The sequence below is a fragment of the Prionailurus viverrinus genome, chromosome B2, assembly GCF_022837055.1.
Source record: "Prionailurus viverrinus isolate Anna chromosome B2, UM_Priviv_1.0, whole genome shotgun sequence".
NCBI lineage: Eukaryota > Metazoa > Chordata > Mammalia > Carnivora > Felidae > Prionailurus > Prionailurus viverrinus.
The window spans coordinates 54,394,884-54,411,520 of record NC_062565.1 but is presented as its reverse complement, the minus strand read 5'-3'; the positions used below and the strand labels follow the sequence as shown (position 1 = coordinate 54,411,520).

The window sequence follows — 16,637 nt, the reverse complement described above, 5'->3', positions numbered from 1 at the left end:
GCAATGTAAGGAAGAATTTGGGTGGAAGAAGGGAGAAACGTGTTATCTCCACCATCATTAATAGAATTATTATAGCCAGGACCATCTGGGACACTGAGAGTTTGTGTAACAGTATTTAATATAATATAAATAATATAGATATTGTATCATATATACTTAAGTATACTTTATATTTTATGTATAAATATATACTTTATAATTTATAAATATATAAATATATAAATTTATATTTTATAATTGTGTTTATATTAATTATTAATATTATATTAATTATATATGTCCTATATATATTTCCCAGAATTAAAAGCTAGAGGTATCCATATTGAAAAGGACAAGCATGTTTCCTGAACAATGAATAAAAAGAGATGGAGAACAAGACATTTCCATAAAATTTTAATGTATCAGGGAAAGACAAGGTCAAAAGAACCTCAGAGAAGATGGGAAAGCATATCATGAATAAAAGAATGAGAATTAGGATCCCATTATGCTCTTGATAGGCTAAGGCTGCCAGATTTGGCAAATAAAAATAAAGGACATCTAGTTAAATTTGAATTTAAGACGGATGAGTATTTAGTGTAAGTATATCTTAAATATTGCAAAGGATATACTAAAAAATTTGTTGTTAATCTGATTCAGATTTAACTTGATGAATTTAATTCTTCCAGCAATCCTACAGTGGCAACAATGGATGTAACTCTGGTAAGAACATCCAAGTAAGCCTTATTTACCTTTTCCTTACTGTAAGAAATCAAAGCAACAAGGAGGGAAAAAACCAACACCTGCACAACACCCTGTCCTGCTATTTTTTTTTTTAAGCTTGTTTATTTATTTTGAGAGAAAGAGAGAAAGAGCATATGAGCATGTGCACGCAGGGGATGGGCAGAGAAGGAGGGAGAGGGAATCCTAAGCAGGCTCTGCGCTGTCAGTGCGGAGCCCAATGCAGGGCTCGAACTCCCAAGCTGCCAGATCGTGACCCTAGCTGAAACCAAGTTGCTTAACCAACTGAGCCACCCAGGTGCCCTGTCTTGCTATTTTTAGCAAAACAGGCAATGGATGATACCTGCAGAAACCAAGGACTTAAAAGTTGCTATTAAAGGTTAAATTGTGCAGAAAATGCAAGGACAATGTCAAGGCCCCTTATGAGTAGCAGGCCTCAGAAAGTAGCAGCAAAGCATACTTCCTGAAAGGAGAAACTCATCCAGAAATGCAAACGCTATAGCCTATAAATCTAATAACTGAGGGGTAACGTAAGCTGAGCTTCAGCAGAAGTCACAAGTTGGGATGCAGAGAAAATGCACAGAGTATCTCTCTGAGAGGGCTCCTAACAGCACATCTCAGAAAGATCCAGCAGAATCTTACTCCATGAAGGTCAAGGGCTCATCGGTAAGTGCAAGGGCTCTGTCCTGTTTGCTGCTGCTGGTGAAGGGCCTGGGAATGCAGGGCTGGGAACAGAAATCCTTTCAGACTCAGCTTGGGTCAGAGGACCAAAGGGAGGAGGGCTACACAATATCTTGTCAGAGGAGCCATGCTGGCTGGAATCTGTGGTCTCTGTGACTGCGAAGAGAGGGCTTCTGAACGGTCTGACGCCTGGCAGGGAACCCTGGCCCCTCCACCATCCATGCACTCACCTGCAAATAGCCGGACCAGGAAAAACCATGTCATTATAAATTAATGTTGAAGAAAGGCTATGGCAGGACATCAGCACAACGATTGTGTAAGAGAAAATGTGAAAAGAGCTACAAAAATTACAAATGCATCAAAGACATTTACAGGAAAATGATGTCATAGAACAGATGAAGACACTGACCACACGTTCCATTACAAGGTAAAAATCTTTTTTTTTTCTTTTCTTCTTTTTCTTTTTTTCTTTTTTTTCTTTTTTAGTGTTCCATCTACTAGGTAAAAATCTTAAGGAAACTATCATCTCCATGTAGGAAGACAACAGAAAATCAGCCCAGAAAAAGATTTTTTCCCTGGATTTTATACATTAATAAGAAACAAGCAAATACTTTTTATGTTTTCAATGGGATTTATTTATATTTAAGTAAAAGTAGCAAACGTTAACATAAGTTATTTCCTTTATCATATTTATTTTGTACGACCACATTTTTATCAAGCAGCATTATGGAATGTTCCCTGGGTCCACAACTCTGAACTTTCCAACTATTATATGCATCCTCTTTTCCAACTTTAAACATGACCTTGTACACTGAAGAAGCATGGCTTGTCATTGCAAAGTTGTCATGTGTGACAACCTGACATCAAAGTAGAAGCCTCTTGATGAAGAATGTTTTATCTTTCATTCATTTAAAAAATGGTATTTTTCTTTTTGTGTGATTATCCATCCCATATGATTTTGTTTTCAATTCTTTTTTCTACTGATACTATGGAATCAAACCAGTTAAAACTAAGGAGTGTAGCAATAAAACCAACCAAATATATATGATGTAATATCTTATATAGGATATTTTAGATGATGTTTATGTTTTATATTACACATCTGTATTTAATATACTTTGGGCAATAAAAAGTTAGAAGCATGTAAACAAACAGAAAAATTTTTCTGAAATCAATACATTGTTTCAACAGTCACAAAAACTTGGGTTTCTTTCTTTCCTAGGAGTGCAGTGGAATAGTTTCATATTAAAATAAAAAGGTCTTGGGGCACCTGGGTGGCTCAGTCGGTTAAGCGGCCGACTTCGGCTTAGGTCACGACCTCACACTCCGTGAGTTCGAGCCCCGCGTCGGGCTCTGTGCTGACCGCTCAGAGGCTGGAGCCTGTTTCAGATTCTGTGTCTCCCTCTCTCTCTGACCCTCCCCCATTCATGCTCTGTCTCTCTCTGTCTCAAAAATAAATAAACGTTAAAAAATTTAAAAAAAAATAATAAAATAAAATAAAAAGGTCTTGTTGCTTTCACTTTTTTCAGATTCCTGTTTTATACATTTTTAGGTAACAGGGAAGAATAACCCTGTAACTTCATTGTGAAAACACCATTACTTGGTTAGATATGATCATCAAATTTTAGACCAACTTTGCTGTCCTCACATTCAGGTACATTGATTATTTACTATTTACTTTTCCAAGCATGCGCTTTTGCTAAAGATCCAAACACTAAACTGGGAAGTCGTTGGCTATAATAAATGTACAGTGACTGATTATTTAGGACAATGACAAATCGTAGGGGTTGAAGTTTTTGTTGCTGTGGTAAGAGCTCTATTGTGTTAAGTTAGCTGTGCAGAGAAGCGTTTGGGGACAGGAAAATGCATATTTCCAAGAAATCATATTGCATGCTTATTTGACTACTAGAAATTCTCTGGTTTGATGCATCACTGATATTTATGGTGGAATCTACATGCAGCTTCTTCAGCAAGCTTGTTGCTCCATCGAGAGCCAGCGATATTCCAGACATCTCCCAGCCTGTCACCATGTCTCTCTGTGCTCACTGCCAGGGAGGTTGCAGATTCTCCAACAAAATCCAATGTTAGATTCAAAACTGAAGATGTTTTATTTCAGATACCTACAATACCTAGAGAAAGCAAATTTCAAAAAAACAAATTTATGTTAGAGTTCTTACAGTGCTTTTAACAGTTGTATGAGTTATTGTGCCTACTATAAATTTTTGCCTAAAAATACAAATTGTTAATAGGAACTATTACTACTGACGTGACTTAGAAATTATTTTATCATCTATTCAGAGAAATTCCAGCATAGACAACAGTTAAAATATTTTACATATATTTTTATCTCAAATGACTTAAAAAAATCTTTGTATTGGGTAAAATTTCAAATCCACAAAGTAAAATGAACCATCCCCACATACCCATCAATCATCCTAAAAAAATTATCACCAATTCTGTTTGTCATTCTTCAGTAACATTTATTGACTGCTTAAATAGCAGGCAATTCCCCAAATCTGGTTTACCTCTTTCAAAAGTCACAAAAACCAAATGAGCTAGGTTAGAGGCAGAATTACTATAAAGTTAATAAAGATTGCTTGCATGAGTGCCTTCCAATATGTTCACATGTTTATTTATTTATTTATTTTTTTATTTTTATTTTTTTCAACGTTTATTTATTTTTGGGACAGAGAGAGACAGAGCATGAACGGGGGAGGGGCAGAGAGAGAGGGAGACACAGAATCGGAAACAGGCTCCAGGCTCTGAGCCATCAGGCCAGAGCCCGACGCGGGGCTCGAACTCACAGACCGCGAGATGGTGACCTGGCTGAAGTCGGACGCTTAACCGACTGTGCCACCCAGGCGCCCCACATGTTTATTTATTTTTGTTAAATTTGCAAAAGTTAGATATTTCGACTATAATCAGTTGAGACCACTGCCTTTCCCTTTCAACTGCCCCTTAGCCATATTTTCTCTCTGATTGTAACCATGGGGTGGCAGTGGGTATTTCTGGGATTTTACCACGGATTGACTGGGATATCCTTTTGTGCTTTGTCATGTCTCTGATTTGTAGTTATATTAATGGTGGCCATTCCAGTTTGTAGTATCCTTTAGCAAAAATATGACTATGGTCAATTCAAAGAATGTCTAAGAGGACTCACTCCATAGAAAGCTTGAAATGCCCTGAAATCTTATAGCTCAGGTATCATAGAAATTTAACAGAGGTTTCCCCAAATTTGACAACAATCCTAAAATTTATATTGCTACAAAAGAGTTAAGAATTTGAAAGAAAACTCTTAAAAATGTCAAAAAGAAAAAAAATACATATTTAATCTACTATACTAGAGGATAGCCAAATTATTTTTTTATTCTTTCTGTAGAAAAGGCTATTATAAACTTGTCAAATGAAGAGGCAATCAACATGTATGCAACTCAAAAAAAGTAGGATGAAAGTATTATAGAGCTGTTAGCAAAATATTATATAATTTCCCCTACATTATGTGATATTTGAGAAATTTGTTAACTTTTAAACAGTGTGTCATATTGGGGCGTCTGGCTGGGTCAGTCAGTAGAGCATGCAACTCTTGATCTCGAGGTCATAAGTTTGAGCCCCATTTTGGATGTGGAGCCTCTGTGGAATTTTAGCTGATTGTGTATTCATAATTTTGTATTTCTTAAAGTGAGTTCTCCAAATACTATTAAGCCTTAGGTCCCATAAATCCTGAATCCATTCCTAGGTAGGTAGTAGTATTATCCCTGTATAAATTGATATTTAGAGAGTTCAAGTGACTTTCCAAAGGCCACACATTTATTAAGAAGAGGAACAGTCTTCAAAACCAGACTTTCTGACCCTAAAACATATAATTTTATATGTAAACTTGGCTAGCCTATGATACCCAGTTGTTTGGCCAAACACCAGTCCAGATGTTGCCATAAAGGTATTTTTTAGATGGGATTAACATTTAAAGCAGTAGATTTTCAGTAAAGCAGATTATCCTCCATGATATGGGTGGGTTTCACCTAGTAAGTTGTAAGCCTTAAGAGAAAAGGCTGAAGTTTTTTGGGGAAGGAGGAATTCTGCCTTCACACTGCCTTTGAACTCAAGACTGCAACATCAACTCTTCCTGGGTCTCTAGCCTGCTAGCCTGTCTTGCAGATTCCAGACTCACCACACCTCACAATTGTGTGTGCCAATTCCTTCAAATGTCTCTTTATATGCATCCTATTGGTTCTGTTTCTCTGGAGAACTATGACTAGTGCAATAAGAAATACAAAGGACTATAGTACTACTTCAAAATAAAAAGCTTTTGCACAGGGAAGTAAGCCATCAACAAAAACAAAAAGGCAACGTACTGAATGGGAGAAGATATTTGCAAATGACATATCTGATAAAGGATTAATATCTAAAATATATAAAGAACTGATACAACTCAACATCAAAAACCAAACCAAACCAAAACAAAACCCAAACAATCCACTTAAAAAAATGGGCAGAGGACCTGAATGGACAATTTTCCAAAGAAGATATACAGATGGTCAATAAGCACATGAAAAGATTCTCAACATCATTTAATCATCAGAGAAATGCAAATCAAAGCCACGGTGAGACATTCATTATCTTACACATGTCAGAATGACTAAAATCAAAAACACCAGAAAAACAAGCATTGGCAAGGATGTGGAGGAAAAGTAAGCCTCACACGCCATTGGTGGGAATGTAAATTGGTACGGCCACTGTGAAGAACAGTATGGAGTTTCCTCAAAAAATAAAAAACAGATACCATATGATCTAATAATCTTACTGCTGGGTAAGTAAAATAGTAATTTGGAAAGATATATGTTCCTCTGTGTTTACTGAAGCATTATTTGCAATAGCCAAGATATGGAAGCAACCTAAAAGCCCAATAGACTAATGGATAAGGAAGATATAGTGTGTGTGTGTGTGTGTGTGTGTGTGTGTGTGTGTGCGCGCGCGCGCGCGCACGTGCGCACACACACACACACACACACAGGAGTATTATGCAGCCATAAAAGGATGAAATCATGCCATTTGTGACAACATGGATGGACCTAGAGAATATTTTGCTAAGAGAAATGAGTCAGGCTGAGAAACACAAATACCATATGATTTCTCTCATATGTGGAATCTTAAGATAAAAAGAATAAACAAAAGCAGAATTATACCTGCAAATACAGAGAACAAACTGATGGTTGCCAGAGGGGAGACTGGGGGGAATGGGCAAAATGGGTGAAGCGGATTGGGAGATACAGGCTTCCAGTTATGGAATGAATAAATATGGAAATAAAAGGCACAGCATAAGGAATATAGTCAATGGTATTGTGATAGTGTCATATGGTTACAGAGGGTAGCTACCCTTAGGGTGAGCATAGCATAATATATAAACTTGTTGAATTGCTATGTTGTACACCTGTAATGTAACATTTTGTGTCTACACTCAAATTTAAAAAATGATTAAGAAAAGGTTCTTCAAAAAATACAAAGAACTATATGTTCGTGTTGCCTTTCTAATAGTTACTAATCAGATCATCTTGGCAATTCACTTAACTTCATTTTGGCTTTAGTTTCTTTATCTGCAAAGTAAAGAAATCATTTTAGACCAGGATTTCTTAATATTGGCACAATTCACATTTTGGGTTAGGTAATACTTTGTCGTGAGGGGGACTGTCCTGTGCTTTGTAGGATGGTTAGCAGCATCTGTGGCTCTGTCCACTAGATGCCAGTAGTATCATCCAGTTGTGACAATGATGTATATCTCCAGACATTTTCAAGTATCTCCTAGCTGGGAGGCAGGGGACAAAAATCCGTCCCATCCTATTTGAGCACTGCTATATTGGATCATCTTTAAGTAATAATAAATGCATATGTAATGTTATTGTGGAGATTATACAGGCTGAGGTAGCTTTGGAAATTTCAGGAGAAGGCTGTTTGACCATTTAGTGGGATGTTATAGAGGCGATATGCTAATATTCTGTAATTCTTATTTGCCTCAGTTCCTATAAGAAAAAAAAATGGAGGGAGGCCAGAAAGGTTGGCAACATAAAGCTCTTGGCAAAGCATAAGCTGCAGGCAACTTGAGGGCAGTCATAGGAGAGAGAGAGAATAGATAAAAATGGAAGAACGGTGGAATTTAGGACCTATCCTCTCAGAAATTAATCTTATCTGGGAAACAGTTGTTTCAAATCCAAGCCACCAGTGGCAACCTTGCACTGGGTGGAGGGCATGGTCTACCACAGGGCCCGTGGGTGGGGGTTGCTGGGCTTTGTGGATGCACAGGAATTTGTGGAAGTCTACATGATTTTGCAGTGCATATTGCCTTGCTAATAGTAATGCAAAGAAAGTTATTTTTCCAAAGAATACTTTTGGGGGTGGGATGAGGAGGGAGTATGGTTTGCCTGAGTAAGTGCAGTCATCTTCAGGCTCCTTCCTGTTAAATGACCAAGAAGAGAAAAACATAGCAGCATTCCACTAGATGGTGCTATATCAGACTTATTCATGAAACATGGCTAAATTAAGTTCGATATGACCCTGTCTTTCCCAGCATGTTTTCTCAGGCCTTTTGAAATGATTTAGATTTAGCTATACTTCAAATGAAAGATACCTGCCAATTAAATTAATTACCTGCCAATTAATTTGGATTTAGCTATACTTCAAATGAAAGATACCTGCCAATTAAAAAAATTTTTTCCATTCTAGGGTTAATCTCCACCTCTGATTCAAAATATGCACATTTCCATTCCAAGCAAGTTGTCAACAAAGTGAGGCTCAGGCCCAGAAGGCACCAGAACATGCTGTGTTCTTAGCAAAAGATTTGTTCCTTTTTTCTATTTTAATCATTGCCATAGTCAGGTGATTAATAACAGTACTACTGAGTTGCGAGTACAAGCAAAATTGATATAAAACCCTTTTAGCTTTAATTTCTTTAACACTTTGCTGACTGATAGTCAGAGTTGAGTTTTGTGCCTACCCTTGGCAGGCTGAGGCATTAAAAAGGCAGAAGTTGGGATATTGAAATACTATGCACAGCTCTGAAATATAATTGTGTGCTCCAAAAGGTAGCCCTATATAGCAGACCCTTGGAGTTCTGGTTACATGGCATTTAGCAAGGGAACTTAGCTACTTGGATACCTGGGTAGCCTCATGTCAAAACAAGCAGTTCTAAGGGCTCATTTAAGCAATTATTTCCCAACTGGGAAGTTGTGGGATTCACAGCCTACTGAAATTTTTCATCAGAATACAAATATCCTATCTTTTATAAATCTGTAAGTCATTCTACCAGTATGGATGAGCCAAGGGAAGGAACCCCCTGCAGTCGTTATAAGTGGTTTTTTGTTTGTTTTGTTTTGTTTTGTTTTGTTTTGTTTTTAAGGAAGAGAAACTATTGTTGACCTTCATCAGAGTGAGGCTTCAGTTATATATAGCAAAATAGTAAGGGGCCATCAAAGGCGTTGGGGGTAGTAGTCAGGGTGGAGGATAGGTGGGGAGAATTACTGCATTACACATGGCCCAAATCCCATTTAAAACACGGACAGAAAATAAAGGCAAAATAAAATGGTGTCAAAGGTAGCTCGAGTTAGGCAGAGAACAAGTAAAGTCAAAGTCAAAGATAGAAGTCAAGAAAATGGAAGAAAAACCCGCCCTCATGTATTTCCCATACACCTGTTTATCAAAAAATATTAAAAACATAATAGTGCATTTTTTCCCCACATATTTTCCATCAAAATAATGGAGAGGAAAGCTGAGCACAAGTGAACCAGCTGGGACACTGGGTTGCTAAAGCAAACACAAAATTCCACTTGAACAGTTTTGCCTAAGGGCAGGGCCTGATCATGAAGTGTATTTCCCTCAAAACTCACTAGCAATAATTCTTTCTCTTAGTATAGTAGAAACATCTTGGTAAAAATCCTTATCAAACAAATAAAAACTATAACAACTGATTTAAAGATTTAAAGACAGCGAGAAGCAGAAGGAAGGATGGCAGAAGGGACCCTTCAGGACTTCCAGCCAGGAGTTGGTGCATGAACCACTGTTTGGAGTTGTAAGTTCAGTCCCATTGATGTACCTCAGAGATCTCCCTGGGGTCTGTGTCTCCCCTGTTCTAGAGAAACAATTCTTAAATTATCAAGTGTCCCTCCTCTGGCTCCTTTCTACCCCCACTCATAAGTTAACATACATTCTGTGAAAAAAAAAGAAAGAAAAGTTTCTCAGTAAAACACATTTGAAAACCTCTCATACTTTATCTCTATTTTAGAGATTTCTGGTGCACTTGGGCATTTTAAAGAGTATAAAATATGCGGAGAAGCTCTGGGAAAGGAAAATCTGTATCTGAACTTAGCATTTCCCAAATTGAAATCCCCTTCCCCATCTTCACCTTCACCCCCACGAATACCTATTAGTGTTTCACAGGCCACTAGTATTCTCTAGAAGAGTGTTCACGGAATGCTACTCCAGGGATAAAAGTATTACATCTTTTGGCCCCATTGAGAGGATTGTGAAGATTGAGCAGACTTACCAAAAGGATCTACTTAATATCCTGAGAGTTCAGATTTTTGCTTAAATTTGGCTTCTTGGTACAGTTGTTTAGCTTTTGCCCTATCATTCTCCTAATTGAAACATCATCTGTGTTGGGAAATAGCTGTTTTGTGACTCCTGTAAACAACAACAACAACAACAACAAATACACAAAAACACTTTTTGAGGCCTTTGCATCATAAGGTATGAACTGAGATAAAACATCAAACAATTCACATTATACTTTTGTCTCCACTTTGCAAAGGCAGCCCAAACACCCATGAGATATTTAAATAGATGAGTATATAGGCAGGGTTTTCAAAGCAAAGCAAGAGATATGGAAGGTCTATGTCTTCCTATGGTACCACTCAACTTTAACCTTGCTACTTGCTCTTAACTCTAGATCCCCTTGCTCCACAATGTTAGGAATTTGTTTTTATCCATTCCCAGCAAACAGTTGAAACAACTAGATTCTGACTGATCCTTTTGTAGCTAAGAAATGGTATATTAAAATACAGAGAGCTCAGATTCAGTGATTTCCTAAATTTGTTTGATATTTGCAAAAAAAAAATTATTTGGTAATCTAGATTATTATATTTGAGGAGATTCATTAACTTAAAAACCATAAATAGGAAATTAGCCTCTATTTTTCTAGCATAAAAGATAAGGGATTTACAACCAAGAAACAGAAAATAAGATATAAACTGCTACTTGAAATTTTGTTTGAAAGGATTTTGAAAAGCATTTTTCTAAAGCTATGAATTTAAAAACTTCAAACATGTCACTGAAATAAGATTTAGTTTCATTTTAATGACTGCTTTAATATAAATTTTTTCTGCAAAATATACCATATTTAATAAGAGGTTTAGGCTATCTTGAGATTTTCCTTTCATAGAAAAATAAACAACAAAAAGACCATGAAACAATGACTTAACTTGGAATGATAAAAGAATTTCAAATTAATGTGACAATGTACTACAATTATATTATCACCTATGATTTCTTGAACTTCATTCTGATTCATAGCTGGTTTTACAGCTTTGTCCCTCGAAGTAGAGGACTTTGCGCCCGTCAGGCTGTGTGTGGCCATGTATTCGTTCGTGTAAAGTACTTGCATTAAATCATTAATAAACTTCTGAGGCTTGCTCTTGTTACAACGGGCAATCTGCCATTTTTCAATCTTGAACTAAAAAATACAAAATAATGATTGAACCTGAACAAAGAAAAGGAAAGTATCTGCAGAAATATATTACTGATTGAGTTAAGACACACTAGAAAACACAATTAACGTTCTTTAAGGTGATGAATTTACTTTAAAAAAAATTTTTTTTAAGGTTTATTCATTTTTCAGAGACAGAACACGAGCAGGGGAGGGGCAGAGAGAGAGGGAGACACAGAATCTGAAGCAGGCTCCAGGCTCTGAGCTGTCAGCACAGTGCCCGACAAGGGGCTCGAACTCACGGACTGTGAGATCATGACCCTAGCGGAAGTCAGACACTCAACCGATTGAGCCACACAGGCACCCTGGTGATGAATTTACTTTTAATATGTATTTTACATTTCAGGGGTTCAAGTTCAATGTTATCCTTGATATAACTCCCAATATTTATGTAGTGTTTGTCCCAGAGTACATACAAATTCTTGTATGTGATCTGGATTTGATGGTTTAAGAATGAGTCCCATCCCCAACACCTCCTACTAAATGTGGTAGGCAGAATAATGGCCCACTGAAGATACCCCCATCCCTGGAGTCTGTGAATATGTTACCTTATAAGGGAAAAACAACTTTGTAGGCGTGATTAAAGTTAACTACCTTGAGATGAGAAAAGTATCCTGGATTATACAGATGGACCTAATTTTATCACAGAGCACTTAGATGAAGAAGAGGGAGGCAGAAGAGTGGATCAGAAAAAAGATGCAGGGGGCACCTGGGTGGCTCAGTTGGTTAAACGTCCAACTCTTGATTTCGGTTCAGGTCATGCGCTGACAGTGCGGAGCCTGCTTGGGATTCTCTCTTTCTCTCTCTCTCTGATGCTCCCCCCACCTCTCAAATATAAATAAATAAATATTAAGAAAAAAATGCAGAAGAAGGAGAACAGAGTGGAAGAGTGAGAGAGGCTTTGCCTGTCATGGTGGAATGGACCACAAACCAAGGAATATGGTTGCCTGTAGAAGTGGGAATGGACTCCAGTGTATAGTCAGCAAGAAAACGGGAACCCAGTTCAACAACCACAAGAAACTGAATTCTATGATAACCTAGATGAGCAGGAAACAGATTCTTCCATAGAGCCTCCAGAAAGGAATGCACCTGCTGACTCCTTGATTTTACCACACTTCTGACCTATAGGACTCTGAGATAATGCATTTGTATTATTACAAATCACAAAGTTTGTGGTCTTCTGTTATATAGCAAAAAGAAACTGATATACCAAGATTCAAATATTCTCAATGTTAGATTGGTAGTATTTAATTATTGCTCTGGAAGGCATATTTTCAAAGCTGATACCTCATTCTAATGAAACTCTGTCTTTTCAGCTTCTGTTACTTGATGAAGAGAAATTAGGGAAGTAGGAAAAGAACTATGTTTATTCAGCATGCAGAGGCTGAAATTTACCTTCTCCCAATGATGTAATTTTGTAATCCTTAATGCAAAGTTACCTATCACTGGTTTAAGAGTTTTCTGGTTGGCTCAGTCGGTTAAGCATTTGCCTTTGGCTCAAACCATGATCTCATGGTTTGTGAGTTCAAGCCCTGGATCCAGCTCTGTGCTGACAGCATTGGAGCCTGCTTGGGATTCTCTCTCTCTGCTCCTCCCTCACTTGCATTTCTCTCTCTCTCAAAATAAATACATAAACTTAAAAAAAAGAGTTTTCCAGTTTAATAACCTCATCATTGACCACAATTTGACTTTAGTTTTCTAAATTGGATATTTGTGAAACAAATGTTGTTTTGATTTATTGTAAAAAAATTGTTTTATGTAATTGCAGTGTTATGGTCATGACCTAAAGTTACCTAAAGTTATCTGATAAAACAATGATTATTTTGTAGTCTTTTTCTTTTTTTAGATTTAATTTTTGAGTAATCTCTATACCCAACATGGTACTCAAACCAAGTCCATGGACCACGGACCGAGCCAGCCAGGAGCTCCATCATTTTGTAGTCTTCTTTTAACTTTTGTATTTACTATATCCCAGAAAAAGAAAGGGCGAGTATTCCAACTCACCTGTTTCTCATCAGTATGATGCTCTTCTTCAGCCTTCAAGGAAATTGGTGAACTGGAATTAGAATTAGAATTACTGCATGTTGAGGCAAATGAATCTGGTGAGGAGTTGTTTGTTGCTCTCCAGAGGGTGGACGCAGATGTAGACATAGTTCCTCCACCCTTAAGTAGGGCCTCTGCCATACCAACCAATTCTTCAAACTGGGTGACTGCCTGTGGTAACACTAAAATGGCAAGAAAGAGTAACAGTTTACAAATACTTTTAATAACAGGGGCATGTATTCTTATTTTTTATTGTGGTATACGTATATTATATTGCGTGTATAGAAATAGGTGGGACAAATTGTTAACATTTTCTACTTTTAGAAACTAAGCATGGCAAGAAAAGTAATTGGGACATACTCACTTTTTATTATTTAATTTAACAATGGCTTAATAATGGTAAATCAATTTAAAAATATTTGGTTATTGGGGGTGCCTGGGTGAGTAAGTCAGTTAAGCGTCTGATTCTTGATTTTGGCCCAGGTCATGATCTCATGGTTTGTGGGTTCAAGCCCCATGTTGGGCTCTGTGTTGACAGTGTGGAGCCAGCTTAGGATTCTCTGTCTCTCCCTTCTCTCTCTCATAAATAAATAAATAAATAATCTTAAAAAAATATATATGCATTACTTCATAACTAAAGTAACTAAATGAATTATAAAATAATGAAAATGAATTAAAGAGTTGATTCTTTTTTTCTAATCGTTAATAGTATTATCTGGAAGTTTTAAATCTCATTTGGAGACATTGCTGATTCTATTACCAATCACCTTCCCAATATATCAGGCCAATTTAAGTGACCAGTAAAATAAACCATTTCTATTTAAATTTATTAAAATAACATTTCAATGATGCTTGTGTGTGGTTTTCCAAGGAGTCAAATTTCATCAAATTAATAAAAATCTATTGCCATAATTCAAAACTATGTTTTCACATATTAAAGATGAATTTTGGTAATCAGCTGAATGTTCTCTTTGTTCCTTTTTAAATGGAAACTTACACATTCAAAGGTGATCATGTCTCCATGTAAAATGGTCTTCCCTGTTGTTATATCTAGTTTGTTTCCTAAGGACAAATAACATTTTGTTGGAGTTGGAAGACACATTGAGCCCTATCTAATTTAGCTCCCACTCTATGTTTGAGGGTACTGGATGTTGGAGAAATAAAAAGACTCTAAAGCATTTTTGGACTTTTCTTAAGCACATTATTAAGCCATAATCTTTAGACCACTATTTGATTTGAAAGCTGAAAACCAACATATTGATAATATGTACAAATCAATACACCTGGTACCATATTAATAGAAAAATAGTAAAATTTACTAAAGAAAATCTTCTTTTATATTCTTTCAGTTGATATTTACTAAGCATCTCTCATGTGCCAGACACTAATTCAATAAGCATTATTTATTGAGCATTTAATAATAAACATTTATCTAGATTTTACTCTGTTCCAGGCACTATTCTGAGAACTTTACTGATGTTCATTCATTTAATCCTCATTGGTCTCTGAGATAGATATTATCATTACCCCTAGTTTACAGATGAGGACAATTAGGCAGTGAGACAAGTTAAAAATCCCATCCAGTGTCAACCCAGTTACTGAAAAGAAGACCAAGATTCAAATTCAGACTTAGGCAATTCCATGCCATAAACAACTATGTTATGTAGATTGTCAACATTTGCTAAACACCATATTAAATGCTAAGACTGAGACTGGGAGCAAAACCAAATGTGATCCTGGCCTTTTGGAACTGAGGTGGAGGAAAGAGGGGGAGGAGCACTATTTACCCAACCATGGTGTGGAGTAAGAATTTGGCCTGCTTAAAGAGAGATCTGGCCTCCACCTAACCACCTAGTTCCTGAAAGGTAGCCTGTAAACCCTTGGAATTTCCTGAGTGACAGGAGGCATGTCTTTGTTTTTCAGGGTGAGCCTCTCAGCCCACACCTGATAGTTTATGCTAAGATATATCTCAGCATGTGGACAATCACACCCAATAGTCTTAGTGTGGAAGCAGACCACAGCCAGAAAGCTAGAATGATTTAGAGACTGAGTTCAACATACGCAACCAACCAATCAATCAATCATGTCTACACAATGAACCTTCAATAAAAACTCTGAACATTGGAGTTCCAGTGAGCTTCCTAGATGGACAATACTTCATGCATATTGTAACATAAATGCTAGGAGGGCAATGCGTCCTGAAGACAACAGAAGCTCACATTTGGAAGCCACCCTGACTCTGCCCTATGTGTGTCTTCCAACTTTGGCTGGTTCTAATTTGTATTCTTTTCCTGTAATTTTCAGTGGGTTGTGAGTTTCTCTAGAAAATTAATGGAGCTGAGGGTGGTTTTGGAAAATGTCTGAGCTTATAGTTGGCATCCGAAGTGTTAGGCAAATGTAGCAGTCTAGAGGGCAGTGCCCTTAACTTTGCAGTTGGGTTAACCTGAGGTACATACAAAGAAATGAAAAATTACAATTGTTAAGTGTCACAAGAGACGGGCATAATATGTTTAACTCAGCCTGGGGAGGGGAGGCATATGGAGGGCTTCTCTGGGGACATCAAGATTGACCTGAGAGCCAAAGGCTGAGCAGGGATTAAATAGCTGGAGGAAATGAGGAGGTCATCAGAAGCAAAGGAAATGTAAGTTCTATACTTGAGGAACTGTAAGAAGGCAGCTAGAATGTAAAGAGAAAAAGGGAATTTTCTATAAAGTGAGGTTTGAAGAATATTTACTGATTTTTTCCTAATAATGAAAGTTGGACATGTTCATTGGAATGTATCCTTCTTGTCATTTCTGTGTATCTTCACCCATATTCATGTATTTTCTTTTACATAACTAGGACTGTACTATATACATAGCATTGTTTCATGGTTCTTTTTTCCAATTAAAACTGTAAGTTTAATATTTGCCTATTTCACTAAATCTTCTTGGAAAATACGATCTTTTGAGGTATAATTTACATAGACTCAAAGGCAAGATCCTACACAAAGTGTGAGCAGAAATTAAGTAGGTAAAAGGGGATAAGTTTGACAAAGTGATATACCCAGTTAATGGACACCCAACAAGATATAGAACATATCCATCCATCCAGAAAGTTGTCTCTTGTCCCTTCCGAGTCAATCTCTAAACTTGCCTTAGAGGCAACCACTGATTTGACTTTTTGGTCAGAGATAAATTTTACCTGTTCTAGAATTACACATAATGGTTTCAAATGGTATATTCTTAGTTTTTTTGGTCTGACTTTTTTTTTTTTTGCTTTGCATAATGTTTTGAGATTCATTCATGTTGTTGTATCAGTTATTCATTCCTTTTCATTGCTAATATTTTAATATGTGGATACTTCATAATTAAAGTTTTCATTCACCTGTTGATGGGTTATTTTCCACTTGAAAACATGATTTTAATGGCTCCCTAATATTCTGAGGTATTGATGTTTTATAATGTAT

General features: G+C 36.8%; 1 protein-coding gene across 2 annotated transcripts in view; it reads right to left on the bottom strand.

The window, feature by feature from the left end:
• Positions 1-2,875: 2,875 nt before the first annotated feature.
• The window catches only part of BEND6 (BEN domain containing 6), a 62,881-nt gene continuing 49,119 nt past the window's right edge, over positions 2,876-16,637 (bottom strand). For both annotated transcript variants that reach the window (XM_047859429.1, XM_047859430.1), the window contains 4 exons: positions 13,151-13,371; positions 10,921-11,113; positions 9,929-10,065; positions 2,876-3,527 (listed from right to left, as the gene is read on the bottom strand). In XM_047859429.1, coding sequence (XP_047715385.1) covers positions 9,938-10,065; positions 10,921-11,113; positions 13,151-13,371 — 542 coding nt within the window. In that variant the 3' untranslated portion in view covers positions 2,876-3,527; positions 9,929-9,937. The remainder of the gene's footprint in view (positions 3,528-9,928; positions 10,066-10,920; positions 11,114-13,150; positions 13,372-16,637) is intronic.